A 25,138-nucleotide genomic window follows, 5' to 3' on the forward strand; every position below is an offset into this window, starting at 1 on the left:
ACTAGCAAGGTTCAGCTAGATAGATGAACTGTTTTTGCGGCAAGTTTCTAAAAAGAAACTTTTTCGGCTAAATATATTATAGATTTAAAACCTCAATATTGGTCGAAGCCAGACTTTTTATTTATTTTTTTTATTTGCCAGAATTCAGCAACAGCACAGTCTGATGGGTGTTCTCAGACCAGCACACAAATATTTCTTATGCTAATTATTGCAGATTTTGTGCTTGTGAATGAGTTAATATATTTTCAATTTGCAGAGATGCCCCTTTTAACAAAGAAAACAATTTATAGCAAATGTTATGATGCATCCATTCATCCATTTTCCATACCAGTTATCCTACACAGGGTTGCGGGGGAGCCTGGAGCCTATCCCAGGGTACTTGGTGCATGAAACGGAGGACACCCTGAACAGGGGGTCAGCCCATCACAGGGCACAATCGCACATGCATTCACACACTATGGTTAATCTTTTGTTGGTGTCACTGTTTATCATATATGGTGTCTCTTTTGCACACAGGTCACTGCAAGAGCTTACCAAAGTTTTATTCAAGATATGAGCTTTGACGGAGACATCACAATGGTTTGGTAAGTTCTGCCTTAAAAATTAATTGAGTGAGATTTCTATTTAAAGTAATCTGTGGGTGGCACAATGGACATTTTTGCTCCTTCATAGCTCCAACGCCCAGTGTTTTGATCCTCAGCTCTGGTTACTATCTGTGCAAAGTTCTCTCCATGCTCTCTTGTTCTTCTGTTTCCTCCCACTTTTCAAATCCACTTCCTGGTGGGTGCATCGGCTAATCTAAATTTGCTGTGTGTGTGTGTGTGTTTTTGCTGCCCTGGGATGCACTTCCAGGTTGTATTCCTGCATTGCACCCAGTGTATCTGGGAAAGGCCTTGGATCCACTGGGACCCTGATCAGAATAAAACCGTTACTAAGGATGAATGTGGGAGTAACAATTTGTTCATGTAGCTTTACACATGTCTCAAGAAGTTGGCTAATAGCGCTAACCTAATTAATTTTGAATGACCATTTAGCTAAAGAAATGCAATGAATTTTCAATGGAACCCTTCAAAGTGATTAAGAAGTGATGGCTGCAGATCATTTTTTGTAATTATCTTCCTTCCACTGCATGATTCATAGCTAGGCGGAATGAATATAACCTGTTGAGACAAAGCTGAAATTAATCTAGAAGCAATAGAGAATGAAATGCAAGCAAGAACAAGTTCATGCAGTCTTGGTTGGAGGACATCATTTCCTGTTTGGTAGGAAACTGTATTATGGAAGTAGCTCTGTGAAAACATTTCCTAAAAGCATTTGTCATGCTATGTTACCATGATTTTGTTGCTTTTTGTTTAGTATCGCACAGTTTTTACTACATAGCCAGATTTTGTTTTGGTGAGGTTGCACTTGCTACAGTGAGGGAAAAAAAGTATTTGATCCCTGGCTGATTTTGTACATTTGCCCACTGACAAAGAAATGATCAGTCTATAATTTTAATAGTAGATTTATTTGAACAGTGAGAGACAGAATAACAACAAGAAAATCCAGAAAAACGCATGTCAAAAATGTTATAAATTGATTTGCATTTTAATGAGGGAAATAAGTATTTGACCCCCTCTCAATCAGAAAGATTTCTGGCTCCCAGGTGTCTTTTATACAGGTAACGAGCTCTCACACTCTTAAAGGGAGTGCTCCTAATCTCAGTTTGTTACCTGTATAAAAGACACCTGTCCACAGAAGCAATCAATCAATCAGATTCCAAACTCTCCACTATGGCCAAGACCAAAGAGCTCTCCAAGGATGTCAGGGACAAGATTGTAGACCTACACAAGTCTGGAATGGGCTACAAGACCATTGCCAAGCAGCTTGATGAGAAGGTGACAACAGTTGGTGCGATTATTCGCAAATGGAAGAAACACAAAAGAACTGTCAATCTCCCTCGGCCTGGGGCTCCATGCAAGATCTCACCTCGTGGAGTTGCAATGATCATGAGAACAGTGAGGAATCAGCCCAGAACTACACGGGAGGATCTGGTCAATGATCTCAAGGCAGCTGGGACCATAGTCACCAAGAAAACAATTGGTAACACACTACGCCGTGAAGGACTGAAATCCTGCAACACCCGCAAGCTCTTTGGCATCAACTCAACTCGCCGTGTTTGGAGGAGGAGGAATGCTGCCTATGACCCCAAGAACACCATCCCCACCGTCAAACATGGAGGTGGAAACATTATGCTTTGGGGCTGTTTTTCTGCTAAGGGGACAGGACAACTTCACCGCATCAAAGGGACGATGGACGGGGCCATGTACTGTCGAATCTTGGGTGAGAACCCTCTTCCCTCAGCCAGGGCATTGAAAATGGGTCGTGGATGGGTATTCCCGCATGACAATGACCCAAAACACACGGCCAAGGCAACAAAGGAGTGGCTCAAGAAGAAGCACATTAAGGTCCTGGAGTGGCCTAGCCAGTCTCCAGACCTTAAACCCATAGAAAATCTGTGGAGGGAGCTAAAGGTTCGAGTTGCCAAACGTCAGCCTCGAAACCTTAATGACTTGGAGAAGATCTGCAAAGAGGAGTGGGACAAAATCCCTCCTGAGATGTGTGCAAACCTGGTGGCCAACTACAAGAAACGTCTGACCTCTGTGATTGCCAACAAGGGTTTTGCCACCAAGTACTAAGTCATGTTTTGCAGAGGGGTCAAATACATATTTCCCTCATTAAAATGCAAATCAATTTATAACATTTTTGACATGCGTTTTTCTGGATTTTCTTGTTGTTATTCTGTCTCTCACTGTTCAAATAAATCTACCATTAAAATTATAGACTGATCATTTCTTTGTCAGTGGGCAAACGTACAAAATCAGCCAGGGGATCAAATACTTTTTTCCCCTCACTGTATCAACAGCACTCTGATAAATTTGGATTTGGTCAAAACTAAGGGTCATGCACTATGTGCTTTAATGTCAAAGCAACTAGAATAATTTACTGTTGGACTTGGTGTTGCTACTTTGAATGTACTTTGATGTTTGAGGTAATTAATAGAGAATATGTTTAGAATGAGCATTTAATAATTTTTTATACAAATTTTTATAAAAGAATGCATGCCATGTTCTTTCAATGATCATATCTCTAGTATCAATCACTGGTCTAATAAGGTGGAAACACTTTACTTTAAAGTAAACATGTTTATATTTTATTTATATATATATATATATATATATATATATATATATATATATATATATATATATATATATATATATATAAATATATAAAATATATAAAACAGCACTGTTAAAGTCTCAGTTAAACATCAAATATAACATTGTAAACATTGTGATGTTCTATTATGGGAAAATATTGCACTTGCTCTTTTAATGGCCCTTCACATATATTTTCCTATAACAGCATGCTTTAAACGGTTTTATTCCTTAACTGCATTAATTAATATAAACAAACCACAAACATTGGAAATTATTGATGCATTTATTTTGGGCTTTAGTTATATTAAAGGAGGTCATTAAGACACGTTTTTCTAAATAGTAAACTAAATAACCAGCACCTGCATTATTCAGTGTTTATTCCAGCCACAATGATCCACAATGATCAGTGTGAACCAACACACTTATTAATGGTTGTTATAACTCATTACCAAATAATTAATTACTTTAATTATTAATTAATGTGTGGCTGAGTTGTGGTTGCCAATATTTACATCCACTGCCAGTGTAACCAACATTTAGTAACATGCTCTAATTAAATTTATGCCCATTTATGTCCACTTATTTTCAGATATATTTTTAGATGATTAAACTGAAAACTTGTACATTATTATGCAAAACTATGAAGGCCACCAGAATGTAGTTATTGACTTGATTTCTTTCGGGACTGTTGTTGGATTCAACTGTACACATCAATGTGCATGACTGAAAGACTGGGAATGTCATAGGTTAAGCAAAAACAGCATGATACAGAATGAGTCTAGTATAAAAACAATCCATGGCTCTTCTGTTTCATGGCATTTTGAGTCGTAGAGTGGTCTACAGGAGGTAATGTTGGGGAAGATGTGTTGTGGTGTCATTGCTTTTGTGAGAACAGATTCATTCTCAGTCAATCACTGGGTTGTTTGATGTCTCTGTGTGGCAGTTACTGTCAAACATTTACAGGAGAGTAGCAGCTCTGTGCTCTTCTAGCATGGGATTGCTCCTGACTGCAAATAGACAGAGGAGGTAAATATGAGAAACTGGGAGGGAGGGGTGAAAGGGGAGGGGACACAGGACAAGCAGCCATCTGAGCTCTGCTGCACTGGATGCAGTCTCTATGGCAACATACTTTACTCATGCAATCATATTCAAGCATGAGTCTATGCTCCGCCCACTTTCTTCTATCTCCACACCATCTTCCATTCTTGTTCTTCATTGGCAAAGCCTTGCACTCTGCCCTCATATTGTTTGCTTCCTCTCCACTTATTCCCAGATCCTCATCTGTGCAGCACTGCTCAAATCTTTCCACGACAGATACAGATGATATTTTTAGCTTGACTTGAAAGTGTTTTAAACAACCCTTTTCTTTGTCCCATGTTGTTGCTTGTGTACACCAGTGAACCACACATCTTCCCCCATATCAGTGAACTCCATTATCTTCCTGTGATTCCTCTATTTCTTCCCGACTATCCCCAAATCCATCCCTCAAAGTCGGAGTATGCATGCTAATAATCGAGCCACCCCTTCAAGGCCTGCTGCAAACAAAAGAATCTTTCACAACGTGTCTCACATGATCTTCAGTGCTGTCAGCCTTCATCATACAAGGAGAGCCATTTATTTGTCAGGGAATGGGTTTCGCAAGTGTGACTCTTTTGGATGTCACTATGCGACCTAATATTTCATACCTGGCTTTTCATTGACTCTTATTTGTAAAGATTTGGCCTGTTTGTTTGTGTTTCAGTAGCACACTGAAAGAGTTCTCTATACTGCAGTAATGTTTGCTACTAGATGATGAGCCCCCTCTCTCTCTCACTCCAGTCTGTTAGTATCTCTTTGCCATTATGGTTTCTCTGCACCTTGCCTCTGCTTTCCACACCCCCTCCTCACTTCCTCAGAGCCAGTATGCTTCCACCATCGCTCACGCTTCCTCCCTCCCTCCCTACCTCCTTCTCTCTCTCTCTCTCTCTCGTTCACTCAAACACACTCACGCTGGCTCACACCCATCTGCTTGCTTCCCTCTACGCTCCTGTTCCTTCAGCTCTTTTCCTCGCTGCTTTTTCTTGCTGTTTTTGTTAGGCTTTTTAAATGCTTCCTGGAATGTGGATGTGTAAGGATGGACAGGACTTCATTCATGTTTGGAAGCCTGTGCTGATGCTGCCCTGATCTCTCTTGCGCTCTCTTCTTTTTCCCCCTCCTTCCTCGCTGTCTTTCTGCAAACGCTCACGTGAGTCCTGCACTGGGGAGCTCCCCTGATTTCTCATATATTGTACCACTATGCAGTTATCAATCTCTACTCTTTTTCTCTCATCTCTTCCTCCAGTTAACCTAGTTCTTTTTGTATTTGTATCTGTATTGGATTGAGATGAATAATTTACACAAGTGTCTGGCTTCTAAGCTTACAGTCAGTATGCTTCATCGATACACAGGCGTAACACACAAGACCAAAATCCACTTATGTAAGACAACAGAGGGAGAGGAGGTAGAACAGTAGGGTGTATGTGATGCAGTGTTCCTCTTGGAAAACACACTGCACTCCTCTGGCCCCTTCTGCGATCATGTATGTAGGGTGTGTGTGAAATGCTGCCTGTGGTTGCTACCATGTCCTTACTGACGCCAATGTATTGAGGCAAAATTTTCTCCGAGCCTGAAATGCCTTCCTTGAATCACTCTCTGCCAAATAGTTTAATCACAGGCTGTGAATTTGTTAATTTCCATGTATGTGGGTTGTTATATTTTGTATTGCACTCTTTCTGTCTGATGCGCATATGTGATTTGCATGTGTGTGTGTGATTCAGTGCTGTCTAACACAGCATAGTGCACAGGGAACTGTCTGTCTCGTGTCATGGCTTCTGTTCAAGAATAGATTCAAATCTGTGGTTTGACATTTAGTTTGGCATCTGTGAATTTATTATTTTTTTTATTATTTATTTTGCAGCTGATTTTTTGATTCACCCTCTGAAAGAACATTCTTGGTTATTTAATTTTTGTGAATAATATGCACCTTTTGGTGGTGATCCTAAATAATTCTCTTTAAACAGTTCATCCAGTCTCATCCAGAAAGTTTGTGACTTTCCTAAAACTGTTAGCTACTGGGGTTAATCTTTCTTGAATTTAAGTAACTGGTAAAATTGGCACATACCCTTTTTGCAGAAGAACTTACTCAACACAATGGGTGGTGAAGCTCTGCATATAAACTATTGTGTCGTGCAGCCTGAGTGTGTGTCCTGTAAGGGGTTGTGCTGCCAATACTTTAAGAGAAGAGAAATATTAGATGTGGGCCAAGTGTATGATTGACTACTAAACATATAACACTTATTGTGTATATAGTAAAGTTATTGGATATTTATCAGGGTGTGGCTTATGAGGTGGTTTTGTTCTAGCTTTTTAGTGTGTGTAGCTGTGGCTCAGAAACTTGAGTCAAGTCATAAGACTTTGTCACTTAACCATGTTCTGCAATGGTAGAGGGAAATATTAAAGTGCATGGACACCACAAAAGCAATTTGAAAGTCACTGACTTATTTATTTATTTAATTTTTAAAAAAATAAATACATCCTCCAGTGTAATGGCCTCTGCAGCATGCGGACACGTGAGCTCTAGGTAGCTCTTTCAAACTTTGACTAGTACTGAAAATCGCATGCACTATCCCCTGATATTGTGGTTGATTTTGGCATTGTGATATTGTGCTGAGGACAGCAGTAGTATATAAATGGCTTTATACACACACACACACACACACACACACATATATATATATATATATATATATATATATATATATATATATATATATATATATATATATATATATATATATATATATATATATATATATAAAATACCTAATGAACATGGGCTGCATTATTCTGAGTCACCTACAGGCTGTTTTACTGTGTATGGTGTGTGTGGGCTCATGAACTCATGGCTACTGATTTGTTGACATGGAGTAGTCCAGTGCCTGGAGACTGAATTTTTAAACTGTAAAAGCATGGTTTATTTCTTCACGTTGTTTGTGTGTCAGTTACTGATGGTCAAATCCACGTTTAAATGACATTTAAATTCTCTCTGTCTCGGCAGCTGAACCTTAGAGCTTGTATGAACCCTGTTGCAATCATTTGATCTTGATTTTCATAGGATTAGCCGGCAGTGTGTAGATGTTAGTGGTTAAGCTGCCATTGTGTAGATATGAATGGGGAAATGCCTGAACCTGCCACAGCTGGAGACTGAACAATTTAACAATTGCAGGGAAGTGGGTTTCACCAGTCAGTAGTTTTAAGGAACTGGTGAACATCTTTTGGCCAAGAATGAAGGAAGGTCCATGAGTTTTGAGTTCTGAACAGTGTTGCTCCAGTGGCCAAAGGAATTACAAGTAAGAATTACAGTGCAGGTCAACATACATTTTACAAATGCCTGTAACATGTCATCATACCTTATATGGGCAGTGGTGGCTTAGCAGTTAAGGCTCTGGATTCCTGACCGGAAGGTTGGGGGTTCAAGCCCCAGCACTGCCAAGCTGCCACTGTTGGGCTGTTGAGCAAGGCCCTTAACTCTCCCTGCTCCAGGGACGCCGTATCATGGCTGACCCTGCGCTCTGACCCCAGCTTCCTGACAGGCTGTGGTATACGAAGAAAAGAATTTCACTCTGCTCTAACGTATATGTGACCAATAAAGACTCATTATCATTATACAGTATTAGATCTGTCAGTATTATTGTCACCTGCAGAACTATTGGCACCTGTCCTGAAAACATGCAAAACCAATAACACATGCAACTAATGATATTTAGCGTTTAAGCACATGGCAAACACTGTATACAGGTAGTTTTATCTTAATACATTAAATTTAATGATTTTTTGTTTTTGTTTCTCTGGTGCCCTCTAGCAGCTGACTGCAGTACAATTTTAACCCTGTACACACTCATGTAAGTAAAATTAAAGCTGTAAAATTCAAGTCAGACTAACAATTCAAGTTACATTTTTTTTTTTTTCATCTACTGCATTCTATGAGGTCCCTTCAAATTAATTATCTCCTGATGTGTTCTACAATCAATTATTTTATTGATTAAGGAGGTTATTAACAGTTAGAACTGATATTCTTGTCAAATGTTTAGTGTTTACAGTACATTTATCTTGGAAGATGTGCATTTTTAAAAAGCATAAAATAAATTTTCTGTTAAACATTTTTTTTTCTCAGTCTTTGCATGGCAAACAAGTACACAGTGATGCACACACATTTCAAATTTGTAGTATCTGCAATACACGGATATTATCCACTCCATAAACCCCTTTCCTCTCTGTCTTTGCAATATATCTTGGTGTACAGAACAATTTCTGTTTTGTAGATACACTGTCTGCACTTTCCCTTTGTTTGCAGTGTCCTATGTTTACAGAAATGCTTTTTCCACCAGCTACTTTGATCCAAAACAAACCTAATTTAGTGTTAAAACCACGACCCTGGCAACTATGCTGGGTGACAAAGGACCATCATTATGAACACTATTATGTTATTCATTAATAATATACAAATAGGAGGTGCACTGTGTGGTGGTGGTGTTATTGGGTTTTTTTTTACTCATGTCAGTGGTTTGCATCAGTATCCTGTCCTACACTTTCTGTGCTCCAAATAAAACCATACTTCTTTACTGACAAAAGAAATATGTATTTATAGAGCATTTTTAGGGCTGCCACTCCATATAGCCCACTCACTGTGCACAGGGCGTCTCTCTTCTGCGGTCTCACTAAAATAAATTTTTGTTTAAAACTGAATCTAAATACAGACACAAATGTTTGTAGCACTATAGAGATACAGATGGTGGCATTGCGTTACACCCCTAATCCTGTGTATCTGTAATGCTGAGACAATCAGTATTGTGTGCTAGTGTTGTGTGATATAACTATAAACATCAGGATACATAAATCAGCCATAACATTAAAACCACTGACGGGTGAAGTGAATAACATTGATTAGCTCGTTACAATGGCACCTGTCAAGGGGTGGGATATATTAGGCAGTAAGTGAACAGTGAGTTCTTGAATTTGATGAGTTGGAAGCAGGACAAATGGGCAAACGTAAAGATCTGAGCGACTTTGGCAAGGACCAAGTTGTGGTGGTGTGTATGAGGCTGTGTAGCTGTAGGCAGCGCCTACAATGGGCAAGTGAGCTTCAGAACTGTACCATGGAGCAATGGCTGAAGGTGGCCTGGTCTTGATGAATTACCTTTTTTTTTTTTTTTTTTTTTTTTAAATTTATTTTTTTACTTCATGTGGATGTAAAAGTGTGCTGTGTGTGTGTGTGTGTGTGTGTGTGTGTGTGTGTGTGTGTGTGTGTGTGTGTGCATCGCTTACATGGGGAAGAGATGGCACTAGGATGCACTATGCGAAGAAGTCAAGCCACTAGACGCAGTATGATACTCTGGGCAATGTTCTGCTGGGAAACCTTGGGTCCTGGCATTCATGTGGATGTTACTGACACGTACCACCTACCTAAATATTGTTGCATACCAAGTACACCCCTTCATGGCAGTGGTAGTCCCTAATAGCAGTGGCCTCTTTCAGCAAGATAATGCATCCTGTCACACTGCAAAAATTGTTCAGGAATGATTGAATGAAGGAAAGTTCCAGGTGTTGATATGGCCTCCAAATTCTCCAGATCTCAGTCCGATCACATCTGTGGAATGTGCTGGACAAACATGTCCATCCATGGAGGCCTCACCTTGCAACTTGGAGGACTTAATGGATCCACAGCACACCTTCAGAGGTCTTGTAGAGTCCATGCCAGAGCTGTTCTGGCAGCACACAGGGACCTACAAAATATTAGGCAGGTGATTTTAATGTTATGTCTGATCTGTGGAAGACTGTGTGGGAATCATTACAGTGACAGTAACTGTGAAGTCGTCTGTTTTTGTGTGTATCTCATACTAAACGGTTTGTTTCAGAAATTAAAACAAAATCTAAGATAATAAAAGGCAACCTGAGTAAACATGAAACAGTTTTTCAAAGCCCTGACTTGACCAATTGAGCTTCTGTGGCAGGACCTTAAACAGGTAGTTCATGCTCGAAAACCCGCCAATGTTGCTGAACTAAAGCAGCTCTGCAAAGAAGAGTGGGCTCTGCAAAGAAGAGCACTGTGAAGGACTGATCTCCACTTATCGGAAGTGTTTGGTGGCGCAACCAAATTTTAAGTTTAAGGGGGCAGTTACTTTTTCAGGTGTTGACCTTCAATTAAAAAAAAAAATAATAAATAAAAACTGTAATGTGTGTTTACTCAGGTTGCCTTTGTTTTATGTTGTATTTTGTTTTAAGATATTTAGTATAAGATGTACAAAAGCAGAAGAAATCAATACTTCTCTACTGTACTAATTTTTTACAGAATGCCTTTTAAAGTTTAAATTGTAAAAATACAAGATATTGCCATGTTTTGTTTTACATTAAGGATTGTTGCAGCTGAACTTCACCTGTAACTGTGCACAAATACTCCACCAGTTTGATAGGCAACATGGTGCACTGCACCATGATGTAACTCCAGTTTTAGTATTAACGTAGTCCCACTGTACCGTATCACTCTAGAGTGTTTTAGGGCTTTTTATTTTTGTTTTTATGTGCTTCCTATGTTGATGTGCTGATTTTTAGAATAAAACCAATATAAATTTAGCACAGGTATGTACAACATTGCATTAGATGCCACTTCTGCGAGGTATTTTGGTTGGAATTACATGATTAACATTGTTTGCCATTAACGGGAATTTTCCTTCTGTATGTACTGCCATTTTTAAATTTCAGCAGTCATTTTCTATAAAGGACAAGGTGGTGGTTTTCAAAGTGGCCATGTTGTGCATTATGTATGTAGTCAGTAGTGTGTATTTTACTTTTCCCCATCGTACCATTTCAAGATCAATTCAAGTGTACTAAATAAAACGTGTCTGTGTGTGTGTGCGCGCGCATCAGATCTTGTAATTCTCATTAAAGAATATAACCCTGTACCACCTTAGTTGAAGGACATATCTAAGAGCTTTGATCGGAGTCCAGTCTTTGTGTTCTCTAGAGTTATAAATGGTTTGTTCATTCATTCATCCATTCTGTTTCTATTTAAATCTTATGCACTTATGTCATTTTGTCTAGTATGTTACAAAAAATCGCACTGCAAATGTTCACCTTTCCAGTACTTTTTTTGCAGACTTCATTGTCAGTTTCTGGGTAATTGACGTGCTTCAGCAGAGAAAGAGAGAGCAGCAGAAAGGTAATGAGTGCCCCAAGCATAGCATATGGCTTCAGTGTATGCATAGTCGATGGAGGATTTTCACAGCTAATTTATTTCCAATACAGAAATAATTTTCCACCCCTACTTACATCATTAATTCAGTAGAATATCCCAGCACTATATGACAATCTGTGCTTCTTGTATCGCTCACACTGCATTTCAGGTCCACCCCCACCCCATGTATAGCGAATAATTGAATGCCTCTCTTACTGCGGAAGGTGGATGTCAAATCATCTTTAGTTCATACTGTCTGCCCCAATGTGAACTCGCCTCTCTTCCTCCATCTCTATTAACATGTGCATAAAACAAATTTCCTAATTACCCACTCCTGAATTTTAAAATGAGGATGGCCATGCATACTTCATATTCCAACCTGGCAGCTTTGCTGAATATGAGCGACTTTATCTCAGCACACCATCATCTGGCCTGCCATCTGCATGGTGACTCAACATGCCCCTCTGGTAAATAGACAGCCAGCTCACGTGGATTATTTTTACGAGGTCAGGGGAAATGCATTTTTCTAGAACTGTGGGTTCAGGGTGCACATGGTCACGAGTGAGCCAAGAGCCATGCAGTGGTTTGATTTAATGTCCATGGTGCTGTGCACACACACACACACACACACGTACACACACGTACACACACACGTACAGTTATTTAAAGAATCAGATTATTTCTGCCTCATATCGTCTAGGAATATTCCCACAGAGGGGTAGGAGAAGCAAAAGTAAAGCATTAGAAGACATGTGTGCACACTCATGCACCACGAAACACTGTCCACCATGTGAGAATTTGCTAAGTGAACGGTCTAACATTTTCATTGATGATACATGCCATCATGATCACTGATCTGATGCTGAGAAACCATGAAGAGGCATTTGTCAAATTATAGATTGCTGTATGAATTTGTTTGCACCTCAGAAGCTATTCTATACCCGTTTCATACACTGACTAAATATAAACTGTGTTTTACAAATTTGCCCACCTGGTGCAATGTTATAAAACCCTAACATCCTTGATACTGAGGGAGTATGAATCATAAAAGTTAAAAATCACAGATGTGATTTAGATTAACATTCCAATAAGGTCAGCCTCACTTCTTGCCAGTCTCCCTCTGTCTCCCTCTGTCTCTCTCTCTCTCTCTCTCTCTCTCTCTCTCTCTCTCTGGGGACACTCATGTTGAGACTCCTTTCCTTTGCACTATCTTCTTGACAGGTTTACACATAAAGATAAGCCTACGGTCTCTGTCTGAGCAAAGAGGAATGGACTTGTCTTAATTAAATGAGTTCATAAGCCGCAGTGACTTGGCAATGGCTGCAAAATTTTTAATGGACTTGCCAAGAAATGACAAGTAGATGACCACATAGATCAAATATTCCTCTTCCATGATAATTACAAAAGCCCATGTCTAGGCGAATTATGCATTCTGTCCATGATAAAATGACCTGTAGTTGTCTGATGGTGTGTCCTTGCTTGGGGTCAATGCATTAAGAGAGTTGTGTATTTTAATCTAAGGATTAAATGCAATAACAGAGCTGAGTCTCCCATCTGAAGCGAGGATTGTTCATGCATTGTCCCTTGTAACAATGTTGGGTTTTTCAGAAACATGAATCTGCTTGTCTCTGTTTAAAGAAAGATGGTAAATGGTCTGCACTTATGTAATGCTTTTTTTTTTTAACCTTAGTGGTTCTACAAAACACTTTACACTGGTTCTCATTCACCCATTCATACACACTCACACACACTCACACACCAATGGAAGCAGAGCTGCCATGCAAGGCACTAGGTTGCCATCGGTAGCAACTTGGGGTTCAGTGTCTTACCCAAGGACGCTTTGGCATGTGGGTCGGGAATCGAACCGCCAACCCTATGATTAGTGGACAACCTATCACCTGAGCCACAGCTGCCCAACGTGCGTCTTAATTGTCATCACAAACATATTTTTATAGTACTTAATAATCCCTAGACTTACAGACTCTATCGTTGTTTAATCCCCAGATCCGGTGCCACCCAACAGTTGTTGCCAGTGACATCATAGGTTATGTAACTTTTATCACTTGTGCAGTCATGGCAGGTTCTTGCTTGTCTTATCAGGCAAGGGTCTTTATCCATTCTTTGAATATAGTGACAGATTCTGCTGTCTGGTTTCAGGTTGGAAGTTCAACTCAATTCAATTTCTATTTATCTAGCACTTTTAACAATATTGTCTCAAAGCAGCTTTACAGAAACAAATAAACACAGGATACAGATTGTAAGTGTGTGACTTTATCCCTATTGAGCAAGCTGGTGGTGACGGTGGCAAGAAAAAAAAATCCATAAGATATGAGGAAGAAACCTTGAGAGGAACCAGACTCAGAAGGGAACCCATCCTCATCTGGGTAACAACGGATAGTGTGAAAGTAAAAGAAAGTTCATTATGGTTTTAACATGAAGTCTGATTGTTGAACTAGTCCACTGTTCACCAAAAGAGACCTGAGTGCAAAACTGCATGTGGTAATTGCAGTCCCCAGGCCATAGTAGCAACTGTAATCCCAGCAACCTCAGTGATAATGTCCATGTGGAATTAAGGTCCAAAACCATTGCCATGGTACTTCAAGCGGTACCATCCTAATCAATCTCCAGGCTATAGCCTGCAGTTGATGAAAGCTCCATCCAGAGATAGGGCATCAGGATGGATCAGGCAGGTCAGGATCACTGGCATCTCCATATCATCATGGGTGGCTCGACAGAAGGAGAGACAGAGATTATTAGGTATGCTTACTATCTGATGATGGATGACCATGTACTTTGTGTAAAAGAAAGTCTATTCATCGTAAGCTTGAGTAAACAAAAAATAAAGTTAATTCCACCACTTAGCGACAGTCAGTTTGAAGGTTCTGGAAAGGGACCTCATACCTCTCTGAGTAGGCATTACAGCGTGTCGGTCATTACTGATCGCAGGGGGCGGGAGGGAACATAAACCTCTTGAAGAATGTTTAGGTAGGGGTGCCATTCCATGCAAGGTCTCATACGTGACCATCAAGGCCTTGAATTTGATGTGGGCAGCTACAGGGAGCCAGCGGAGGGAGATGAAGAGGGGTGTGACGTGGCTCCTTTTGGGCTGGTTGAAAACAAGGCATGCTGCTGCATTCTGAATCATCTGAAGGGGTTTGATGGAGCTGGCTGGGAGGACAGGAGTAGTGCATTGCAGTAGTCCAGTTTTGAGATAACAAGCCTGGACTAGTAGCTGTGTGGCAGGGGCCATGATATAGGGTCTGATTTTAATGATACTGTACAGAATGAACCTACAGGATTATGCAGTTGTTGAAATGTGGTCTGTAAACTTCAAGTGGTCATCAAAAGTCACTCCAAGGTTTCTCTCCGTCCCGGTTGGCTTGAGTGTGGTTGACCCTAGCTGTGAGGTTGTGGTTGATTGAGGGGCAGGGAGGGATGACGAGAAGCTTTTTTTTTGCCATGTGCATTTAATCATTTCACCTATTAGTGATTTTCAGGTTTATGCTAATTATTATACATTATAGTGAGAATCACTAATATTATGGGAATGTATTTTTAAAAACCATGAAGATGCCTTTATTTGTCCCACAATCAGCTCAGACCAATTGGACGTGTTGAGGATGAGGGTGCAGGAAAGCTTACTACGCTTCATTGAACTTCAGTGCAGCAGTACATATTTAGCCTCACTGGATTGCCCTGAGATGCTGTACAATGATGTAATGGGGATACTTTTATTTTCCTGGCACAGTGACCTGTTATCCAATGCCATTTCTTTCTCATTTCCTTTATCTCTCCAGTTCAAATGTTACACCGGGATTTACACAATCCATTTCTTGTTTACCAGCTAATAAACGGCTATGCTTGTTATGAAATATTTGTCTCACCAGACATTTTTTGGCCAAACTCTCTATATCCTTTTCCCTTATGCTGTCTCACCCCACCCAGTTTGTCAGCAGGCATTGTTAGCCTGTGAGGCAATCCATGCTTTCAGCAGGCTTCTGCTGACTAACCAATGAGGGAAGAGTCCATGTGAAGAGCACTTGGTGTGTGTTCTGTGCCGGCCAATAGAATAGCCTGTGTGGGTTGTGGCTTAAAATCCAGCCTCACGTCAGAGCTGTGCTTCAGTCAGTGTGTGGTGGCTGGAGAAAGCCTGTGTGCACTCAGGCGTGGGTTGGAGAGACTGGGAAAAGAAGGAAGAGAGACACGGAATGAAGGAGAGAAGAAGAGGGAGGGTAAAGAGTTTAGAGTTGAGCTTAGGGGGCGTAGGCAGTGACAGTGACACAGGATCTCATTTTGTTGTTCTGTTAAAGAGCCCAGCTGGAAGACAGGAAACAGGAATGAAACCAGCCTGAGATTTCTCCAACTCTTCTGTGTAAGTCTGTGTGTATGTGTGTGTGTGTGTGTGTGTGTGTGTGTGGGCAGAGTACAGGACTGAGGTGCTGAAGAATGCCATTGTTGCAGGTCTTTCACAGGGACAGCTGCTGCTTTATAGCCACTAATGACAAGTATTTTTAAATCATTTTCTTCATTGTCATTGAGACCATCCTTCCAACAGTCCTCTCTGTCTCTCTCTAACTTTCTGAGGCTTTTGTGAGTCTGCGTGTGTGTGTTCTGTGGTATGTCAGAAGCTAACAATTCATGCACTAGACCATCTAGGATTACATTTCTCTAGTGTAAATAATCCTGTGTATTGAGACTTGCATGTTTGTCAGGTGCATGAACTGTCCCATGTTGGCCATAATCCTTTTGACTATGTGATCACACCATGCCATGTTTTATCCAGACAAGGTCTTGACTCAGTATTTGTTTTAGTACACCTACTTTTCTTAGACCAGTGAATCCGGATGGATAAAAGTCCAACCAAAAGTTATTTCCTGCATGAATATCCTGATTCACTTGAAAATGTCCGCTTACACACTAGTTATAATTTGCCTTTAAGTGGGTTTTATGGGCAGGTCATCTGGGTGTCCTTGATCTCAAACAAATTTAATACCAAGTGCATGCACAAGATATTACAGGGTGGAATAATGGGTCAAGTGCTGATTTGTTTTTGGTTGCTGTTTTTGGTTCATAAACAGTGACCGTATTTTCATTTCATGCCAAGAGTACTGTGTCACAGCCAGCATGGCCAGTACAATGCCTTACTTTTCAAGCAGTAGTTTTATTTTATTTCAGGAAAGAGTGGGTTCTTTTTGGTTTCAGGTTTACCAATCCTCTTTATGTACCAGGCCAATCCTAATTCTGTCACCAGCACACAGCAATTAAAATCCTATTCTTGAGAATGATGCTGATAGCGATCGTTTAGTTCTGTAAGTACAAAGCCCTTAAATGTCTTTGCTGTAAGTATTTGTTTAAAACCCATGCAATAAGAGTATTTAGACTTGAGAGAACTTAAATTATACACCTCTTCCCAGTGCCTATTCTAGAAAGCCATCAAAGTATACATGGCCTCTCTCTCAACTTGGTATCTCATGAATCCCAACCATCTACTGGGGTATCTGACCCTGTTTAAGTCCTCTCTAGTGTGAGCCCAGTCTTATTTTAGCCTTGGTATATCATCCCATCAAAACAGATTGATGGAGAATAAGAGGGGGTGTAATGGGGTATGATATCCGCTTTACCATTTGAGGCCCTTCTACCCTTATTAGTCACATGTCTGTCCTGTTCTTGAGGCAGTCTAATTCTTACATGACTGTTTGTGTGTAAAAATAAGGGCTTAATTCCTGTTGCACATTTGGAAACTGTGACAGATGTGCTGACAGAGGTTTGTTTGTGTGTGTGTATATGAGAGAAAGACTGTGAGGCATAAATAATAAATCTGCCCATGACCCACTGAGAAATGTAATGGCCCAAACAACAGCTCATGCTAATGCTTATGCTAGACCTGCACATCTGGATTTAGATAGAAATGCTTTGTTTGTAACACGTCTTATGGGGCAAAGAGGTCAAAGTTTTCAGTGGCTCTCACACTGGGTCCCACATGTTTTTTGAGGGGCTGTTTAAAGATTATTTGGACAGTTGGTGGTTGTAGTATGCAGATGCCCTCATTGAAAGCTTTTCTGAAATGAAAATACCCTCAGTTGTCAGGTTCTACAGATATTTTAAGAGTTTCCCTCAAGCAACCTGTAGGGTACTAGACAGAACCTTTATATATATATATATATATATATATATATATATATAAGTACAATATATATATAAAGTACAATATATATATTGTACTTTATCTTTTTCTACCAGTGTTGGGCCTATATTTGTCTTTGCTTCTTTTGATGCTTTCATTCCCTGCCATCTCTGGGCAGGGAGCACACATCACCTGCTGACCTTGATATGCTGGAGACAGTCTGCACACAGGCTAAAGGGGAAAATCAGGGCTTTGTCAAGGGTTCATTGGATGGTTTCTGGCTTTAGATTTCTAAAAGTGTATTATTTGGAGCCTTTTCTGAAACAGTATCCCTCTACTTTTACATTTACAGCATTTAGGGGATGGCCTTAATCAGAGCAACTTACAGATGTGCTTTGTACTCTCTAACAGAAATGTATCCTTGTGCTAGTACACTAGGCCAGGTATTCTGAATGCCATCAAGTTTAAACCTTGTTAGGGGGAGGTTAGTCCCACATGAAATGAAAACAAGTCAAGTGCTTAGTGAGGAGGCAGGTCTTTATTCTTTGTTTGAAGACTTTCAGTGACTCAGCTGTTTGGACAGTCCGAGGAAGTACAGTCCACTACTCGGGTGCCAGTATGGAAAAGACTCTTGATGCATGCCTTCCATGTACCTTAAGGGATGGTGGGTCCATTTGAGCCTTTCTAGATGGGGTGTAAAATGTGCCCTAAGGTATGAGGGTGCTGGACCGATTTTGGCTTTGTAAGCAAGCGTGAGTGTTTTAAATCTGATGTGGGTAACTACAGAATACCAGTGGAGGAAATGCAGCAATGCAGTAGTATGGGATAAATTGAAAAATGAAAACAAGTCTTACAGATGCATTCTGATCGGTTGCCAGGGTCGGATGGCATGCAGGGGCAGACCTGCCAAGAGCAAACTACAGGAGACCACCCTCAAGATGACATGGGACTGAACAAGCACCCCCATGGCCTTTGTGTATAGAAATGTTCAGATCTTCTTGATGCTATTGTAAGGGAAAAACCTGTTGTTGAATTTTACATGATACCTATAAGATTCCTTCCAAAGGGTCATAGATTGAACTTTTTTTTCTTTCCTAAGAGCATTTTAACTATACCTTCTCCAGAGCCCAGTCCATGTTCTTATAACAGGTATTTTTCTTCCACTGAGGATAAAACTGTGTGCCACTGAAAGTCAGGTAGCAGCAATACTCTCTTTTGTGTCACTGACTTGAAAATAAAGTACGTCTTCTTAAATTCAAAATTGATCGCAGTTTTTGTGAGACTTGACGCCTGTTGGAATAAGACTTTAACAAGCTTTATGAAGGTTTTCCCACATGTAGCCTTATATAGCTTTATGAAAGTGTTGCCAAAATATCTAAACAGAATACATGATTAGGTAACGTTGTTCAGTATTGCAATGGCCTCTGTGTTTCAGTATGTGAGTGTCAAATAGCTCAGTGGGACTACTGATCGGAAGATTGTGAGTTCAAATCCCAGCACTGTCATGCTGCCACTGCTGGGCTCTTAACCCTCAAATGCTCAGTTGTATAAATGTGATGAATGTAAGTTGCTTTGGATAAGAGTGTCTGCCATATGCAATGAATGTAATGTAAATGTAATGTAAGCTTGTAAAGACAAGTGTTGAGTGTGTTTTTGTTCCATATTTGTCAAGACCTCTGCTCTCTGTGCTTATTCTCATTCTTTCCACTTAGATTATGGTGTCCTGTTTTTTTTTTGTTGTTGTTGTTGTTGAAAGATATACTGAAGCCAGAGAGGAAACTGATGTGTGACTGAAGGAAGGTGAATAATTAGAGCTATAAAATCTGTTCTAAGAAAAGGAACAAGGGACAAAATTATGTTTTTATGGAAGAGATTAGGAGGTAAAGCATTGGGGTACATTGTTTTAATTATTTTTTACAAATTATGTTTGGTCTTGCTGAACATAGATTTTAAAAATAAAAGATTTCGAGCAGTTAGGATGGCTCTTGACACATTCAAGTAAGAAAGCTACCTTCAAGGCTCAAAGACCATTTTAGTACTCTAATTATTATAGTGGTTTTTATTCATGATTAACCATGGCTCTCTCTCTGTGTGTGTGTGTGTGTGTGTGTGTGTGTGTGTGTGTGTGTGTGTGTGTGTGACAGTTTAAGGTGTGTCCTGGCCCCTAGCCGTGTATGTGAATGTCTGTTGCCATGGCTAAGCGTGAGACTGGCAGCACAAGTCCAGTGGTGCGGCAAATAGACAAGCAGTTCCTGGTCTGCAGCATCTGCCTCGATCACTTCCACAACCCCAAAGTGCTGCCCTGCTTACACACCTTCTGCGAACGGTACAGTTTCACACACACTCCACACAGACTAACAGTCTGTAAGAGGATATTTAGATGTTACCAGTATTTGATTAGACCAGTCCCCTGTGGTTCAACTTTGTAAATACATGGTGTAGATACCAAAATAGCTCAGTAGTTTTATGATGCAGGCTATAACAGTGTTTTCTCTTTTTTAAATTAAGTGACGCTTGAAGCTTGTTTACTGAACATATTTCCAAAAAGTAAAAAGGAAGTCTCTGACCTATTTTAACAGTATTGCTTATAATGATTTTTGCTTTTGTGCAATATAAGCAAAAATCATAACAATTTTATTGAAATAGTGCAAAGTTTTGGTAAATTCATATTTATTTGAGTGCAGCCATGGCCACCGCTAATCCTGTTTATTATTTATTTATTTATTTATTTATTTATTTAATCCCCACCCACCCACCCACCCATTTTCCCATAATTTTATCACCTCTAATTCCCATCTACCAGTCAGCTCTCCCCTATCATATGACAGCTGCCAACTGAGACATGCAAAACCAGCCAACTGCATCTTTTCACCAACTGTTGCTCATGCTGCATCACAGGGCAGCATAACACACTCGGAGGAAAGTGTTATCTACCACCTTCCTCATACAGTACATGAACTCACAATTGGCTAGCGTCACTGTCACTGACAGGGGAGAGAGTATGCAATCCCTTCCACACAGAGAGCATGGCCAATGTTGCCCCATTCTCTCCTGGCCAAAGATGACTGTGGCAAATTTTCCTTTTTTTTTTTTTTTTTTTTTTTTTTTTTTTTTTTGCACTCACATATGTGACACCCATAAGATATCAAGCTGTTGTCAAAAAAAAAAAAAAATTGAAGCACACAGTTGTATAGAATGTCTTTGTATGTAGGAGCATTAATATTTCCCTTCACTGGAACTAAGGGGTCCAACCCTGTTCCAGCATTACAATGCCCCTCTGCAGAATATCAGGTCCATAAAACATGGTTTGCCAAGACTATTGTAGAACTCCAGTGGCTTGCACAGAACCCTGACCTCAACCCCATTGAACACCTTTGGGATGACTTGGAACATTGACTGTGCACCCTCCCTCCTTGCCAGACATCAGTGCCTGACATCACTAATGCTCTTGTGGCTGAATGGACAAATCCCCACAGCCACACTCCAAGATCTTATGGAAAACCTTCCCAGGAGAGTACTATAGCAGCAAAGGGGGACCAACTTTGGAATGGAATGTTTAACAAGCACATATGGGTATGATGATCAGGTGTTCACATACTCTTGGCCATATAATGTATGTTTGTTTAATCTAACTGAAATAAATGCTGATTTTGATGCATGACATCTGATTGGCTCCAGACAATTTTTATATAATCACGTTTGTTCTTTATTACATTGTTTGTAGATTGTATTTTGAGTCATGCCTGTGTGAGTCAAATGATTGATTAGACGGATATACTAGAGTTGTATTTGAAATAATTTCCTGTTCTTCCAAATGAAAGTAATTCCACTTACTTTCATGACCAGGGCATGGGATTCCCTCATGGTTGCCACCGACTAGCCAAACTAACCCAATAAATAAAAATTCTTGCTTTGACAGAGAGGCAGCATCCTCTCCCAGTGGTGTGTCCTTGGCCAGTGTTTAGCTCCTGTGCCTCTGTGGTTTGACAAACTAAAAGATTCCTTCTCTTACATCCTCCCAGTCTCTTACACACCCTTCTTTACTTACTCTGACTCATGCTTTTATGCTGACCAATTTGTCTTTTTCTTCTTTTACTATACATCTTTCTCACATTCATCTACTTTTCACTTGATATCACTCCTTCTCTCTGTTTTTTTTTTCTTCTTTCCTTTCTCATAGGTGCTTACAGAACTACATCCCACCCCAGTCACTGACCCTGTCCTGTCCGGTGTGCCGACAGACCTCCATCCTGCCTGAAAAAGGAGTAGCAGCACTGCAGAATAACTTCTTTATCACCAATCTGATGGAGGTGCTGCAGAGGGATCCGGAATGTTCCCGTCCTGAGGCATGCAACATGCTGGAGTCTGTGAGTGCAGCAGTTGCCGGGAAGCCTCTTTCCTGCCCAAATCACGAGGGCAAGGTAAGCTTCTTACCAGTCAAGAACCCAGATGAAAAGAAATTTAGGAACCCCCAGAAAAATGAAAAGTTTAGTGTGTGTGTGTGTGTGTGTGTGTGTGTGTGTGTGTGTGTGTGTGTGTGTGTGTGACAGGTTAAGGTGTGTCCTGGCACCTAGCCGTGTATGTGGAGATTATATAAAATATACACACACATATATCACTTGTTAAATAAGCTTGCTGAGAGCTAGCTATACTATATGATATATATATAATTATATTATATAGTATAGCTAGCTCTCAGCAAGCTTATTTAACAAGTGACACTGCTGGCTAAAAATCTACATGGAAGATTATGCCGTGGGTTGAATGAAAGTACTTCTGGTGGATGTAAGGTTCAGACAACAAGGTTGAGTTATTACAGCACTAGAAAAATATATGCCAGAGCCATAGGACCAGTTCAACTGATAGGGTGAAAAATTAAGTGAGTGGAAGCTTCTCATAACTTTAAACAATGAAAAAAAAGCAGGTTACTGGAGAAACTGAGAGCCTTGTACCTCAGCTGAGACTTGAATCCTCTTATTTTCTTTAGCCAGTGTTTATAGAAGTGAAACACACATTTAGCTGAAACATCAACTCCTGATAAACCATGCTAGTCTTAGTTTTCCCTTGGTTTTGGATAGCTTTGCCATGACAACATGCAGTACCAGGGCTCTACAGTGCAACGATTTCACTCGCATTTGCGCCTGAAAAATTCTTTGTGCGACTGTGAAAAAATATTTATTCGCACCGGTGCGAGTGACCTGTTCGGAGTTGTATAATACAATCGGAATAAAAACTAAAACTCCAACATGCATCTACACTGCACAACAGTTACTTTCACACTGCTTTTCATCACCTCAGTCAACCAAACAAGTGTGTAAATACTGCAAAGAAGCCGTTATGATGACGAGAGTAACTCTGTACATCATCTGCTTCTCTCAACTTCCCGATTTTGATTTATTCCCCCAAAGCACAATATTATCAGCAGACATGGACACTGTACTGGGGGAACCAATCTAAAACTGATAAACAAACAAAAATAAAACTACTAAAATGTAAAGACAGAAAATGTGCTTAGTTATAAATAAATCATTTAATATAAAAAATAGATATTATAATAACTTCATTAATATAAATAAAATGAGAAATGAAATAATGTTTAATTACTATGGGTTGCATTTAATATCAATTTGACATTAAGCTTAATAAGCTATTTCCTTAGAAAGCTATTAGCCTTTTTCCTAATATGGATCATTTTTCTGTTAGTCTACTTTTAATTAGGACTCTCTATTGTTTTTAACGTATTTAAAAATAAATATTTTATGATTGTTTATTTATCAATTAACCAACAGTATCTCATTGCTATTATTTTAACTCAATTAACAGTGACCATGAGCAGAGAGCTTACATTTAACTGTTTATGACAGACCTCCTAATTAAAGTTCAAACAAAAAAGATTGGTATCTGCATCGGTATCGGCTGTAAAAATCCTGATTGGAGCATCAGTAATGAACACCATTAAACTAAAGCGCTTTGCATCTGATGGGTAAATAAACTCGCTCAATCACATCCTATATGAGATTATTCAGATATATACACAATATACACAGAGTGGTTCGAGAACTCCAGTTCAGAACCATGACAGTGGAAAATGTCTAATAGTGTAGATTTAAATATATTTAAGAGGAGCAGACTTCAAACACTGAACATTGAGATTTATTGTATTTGTTTACAAGGTGGAACAGGTTAACATTTGTTTTTTGCATACAGTCTGTAAAATTAACTGAAAATATTAAATTTAGTTTATCAGAAGGTAAATTAATTTGTCATGGCTCACACTATGTTCCTAAATTCTGTCATAATTGACCAGCTCAAGTTTTCTCATTTCTACTTGTGTGTTATATTGTGGCGTGAGAAAACTTAATAAATGTGAAAGTGCAATAAAAATATGTTGTCACTAAAATCAATTAATAATCGTGATAAATAATCGAGATCTCAATATTGATCAAAATAATCGGAATTATCATTTTGACCATAATCGTGCAGCCCTAGTAGAGACAGCCGTAAATGAATAATAATGTTAACGCTACAAGGTGGGTTTTAATCCAAAATTTTTTACTAAATAATTCCTCACCCATCATAATCAAGAGTAGCAACTGTCCAGTCTGTAAACATATAGTACACTGCCGCTCTCCTGCTACACCAACTCACAGTGCATTTACTTCATTTAACTCAGGGTTGCCAGATATCAGTAGAAAAGTCAACTCCAGTTTCCATGTTTTGATTTGATCCCCCAAAACACAATATTATCAGCAGACATGGGACACTGTACTGGGGGAACCGATCTAAAAGGAACAACTGATAAACAAACAAACAAAAAAACTAATAAAATGTAAAGACAGAAAATGTGCTTAGTTATAAATAAATCATTTAATATAAAAAATAGATATTATAATAACTTCATAAAATATAAAAAAATGAGAAATGAAATAATGTTTAATTACTATAGGTGGCATTTAATATCAATTTGATATTAAGCTTAGTTCGCTATCTCCTTAGAAGACTATTAGCCTTTTTCCTAATATGGATCATGCTTGTGTTAATCTACTTTTAATTAGGACTCTTTATTGTTTAAAATATTTAAAAATAAATATTTTATGCTTCTTTATTTATCAATTAACCAAGAGTATTTCTCATTGCTATTATTTTAATTCAATTAACAGTGACCATGAGCAGAGAGCTTACATTTAACTTTTTATGATAGACTTCCTGATTAAAGCTTAAACAAAAAAAGGATTGGTATCTGGATCCGTTTCGGTCATAAAAATCCTGATCGGAGCATCCCTAATGAACACCATTAAACTAAAGTGCTTTACATCTGACGGGTAAATGAACTCACTCAATCACATCCTATATGAGATTATTCAGATATCTACACGATATACACAGAGCGGTTCAAGAACTGACTCCAGCCCAGAACCATGACAGAGGAAAATGTCTAATAGTGTAGCTTTAAATATATTTAAGAGGAGCAGAGTTCAAACAGTGAACATTGAGGTTTATTGTATTTGTTTACAAGTTGGAACAGTTTAACGGTTGTTTTTTGCATACAGTCTGTAAAATTAA

General features: G+C 39.3%; 1 protein-coding gene across 3 annotated transcripts in view; it reads left to right on the forward strand.

Moving 5' to 3' along the window:
* trim3b (tripartite motif containing 3b) overlaps window positions 1-25,138 on the forward strand; it is a 43,189-nt gene that overhangs the window by 2,723 nt on the left and 15,328 nt on the right. Inside the window, exons 2-4 of one of the 3 annotated variants that reach the window (XM_053644616.1) lie at window positions 517-584; window positions 19,720-19,901; window positions 21,756-21,996. In XM_053644616.1, the coding sequence (XP_053500591.1) occupies window positions 19,756-19,901; window positions 21,756-21,996 (387 nt within the window). In that variant the 5' untranslated portion in view covers window positions 517-584; window positions 19,720-19,755. Of the gene's footprint in view, window positions 1-516; window positions 585-15,548; window positions 15,824-19,719; window positions 19,902-21,755; window positions 21,997-25,138 lie in introns of those variants that run through there. The other 2 variants (XM_053644615.1, XM_053644617.1) reach the window with 2 other exon arrangements.

The sequence above is a fragment of the Ictalurus furcatus genome, chromosome 16, assembly GCF_023375685.1.
Source record: "Ictalurus furcatus strain D&B chromosome 16, Billie_1.0, whole genome shotgun sequence".
Lineage (NCBI taxonomy): Eukaryota > Metazoa > Chordata > Actinopteri > Siluriformes > Ictaluridae > Ictalurus > Ictalurus furcatus.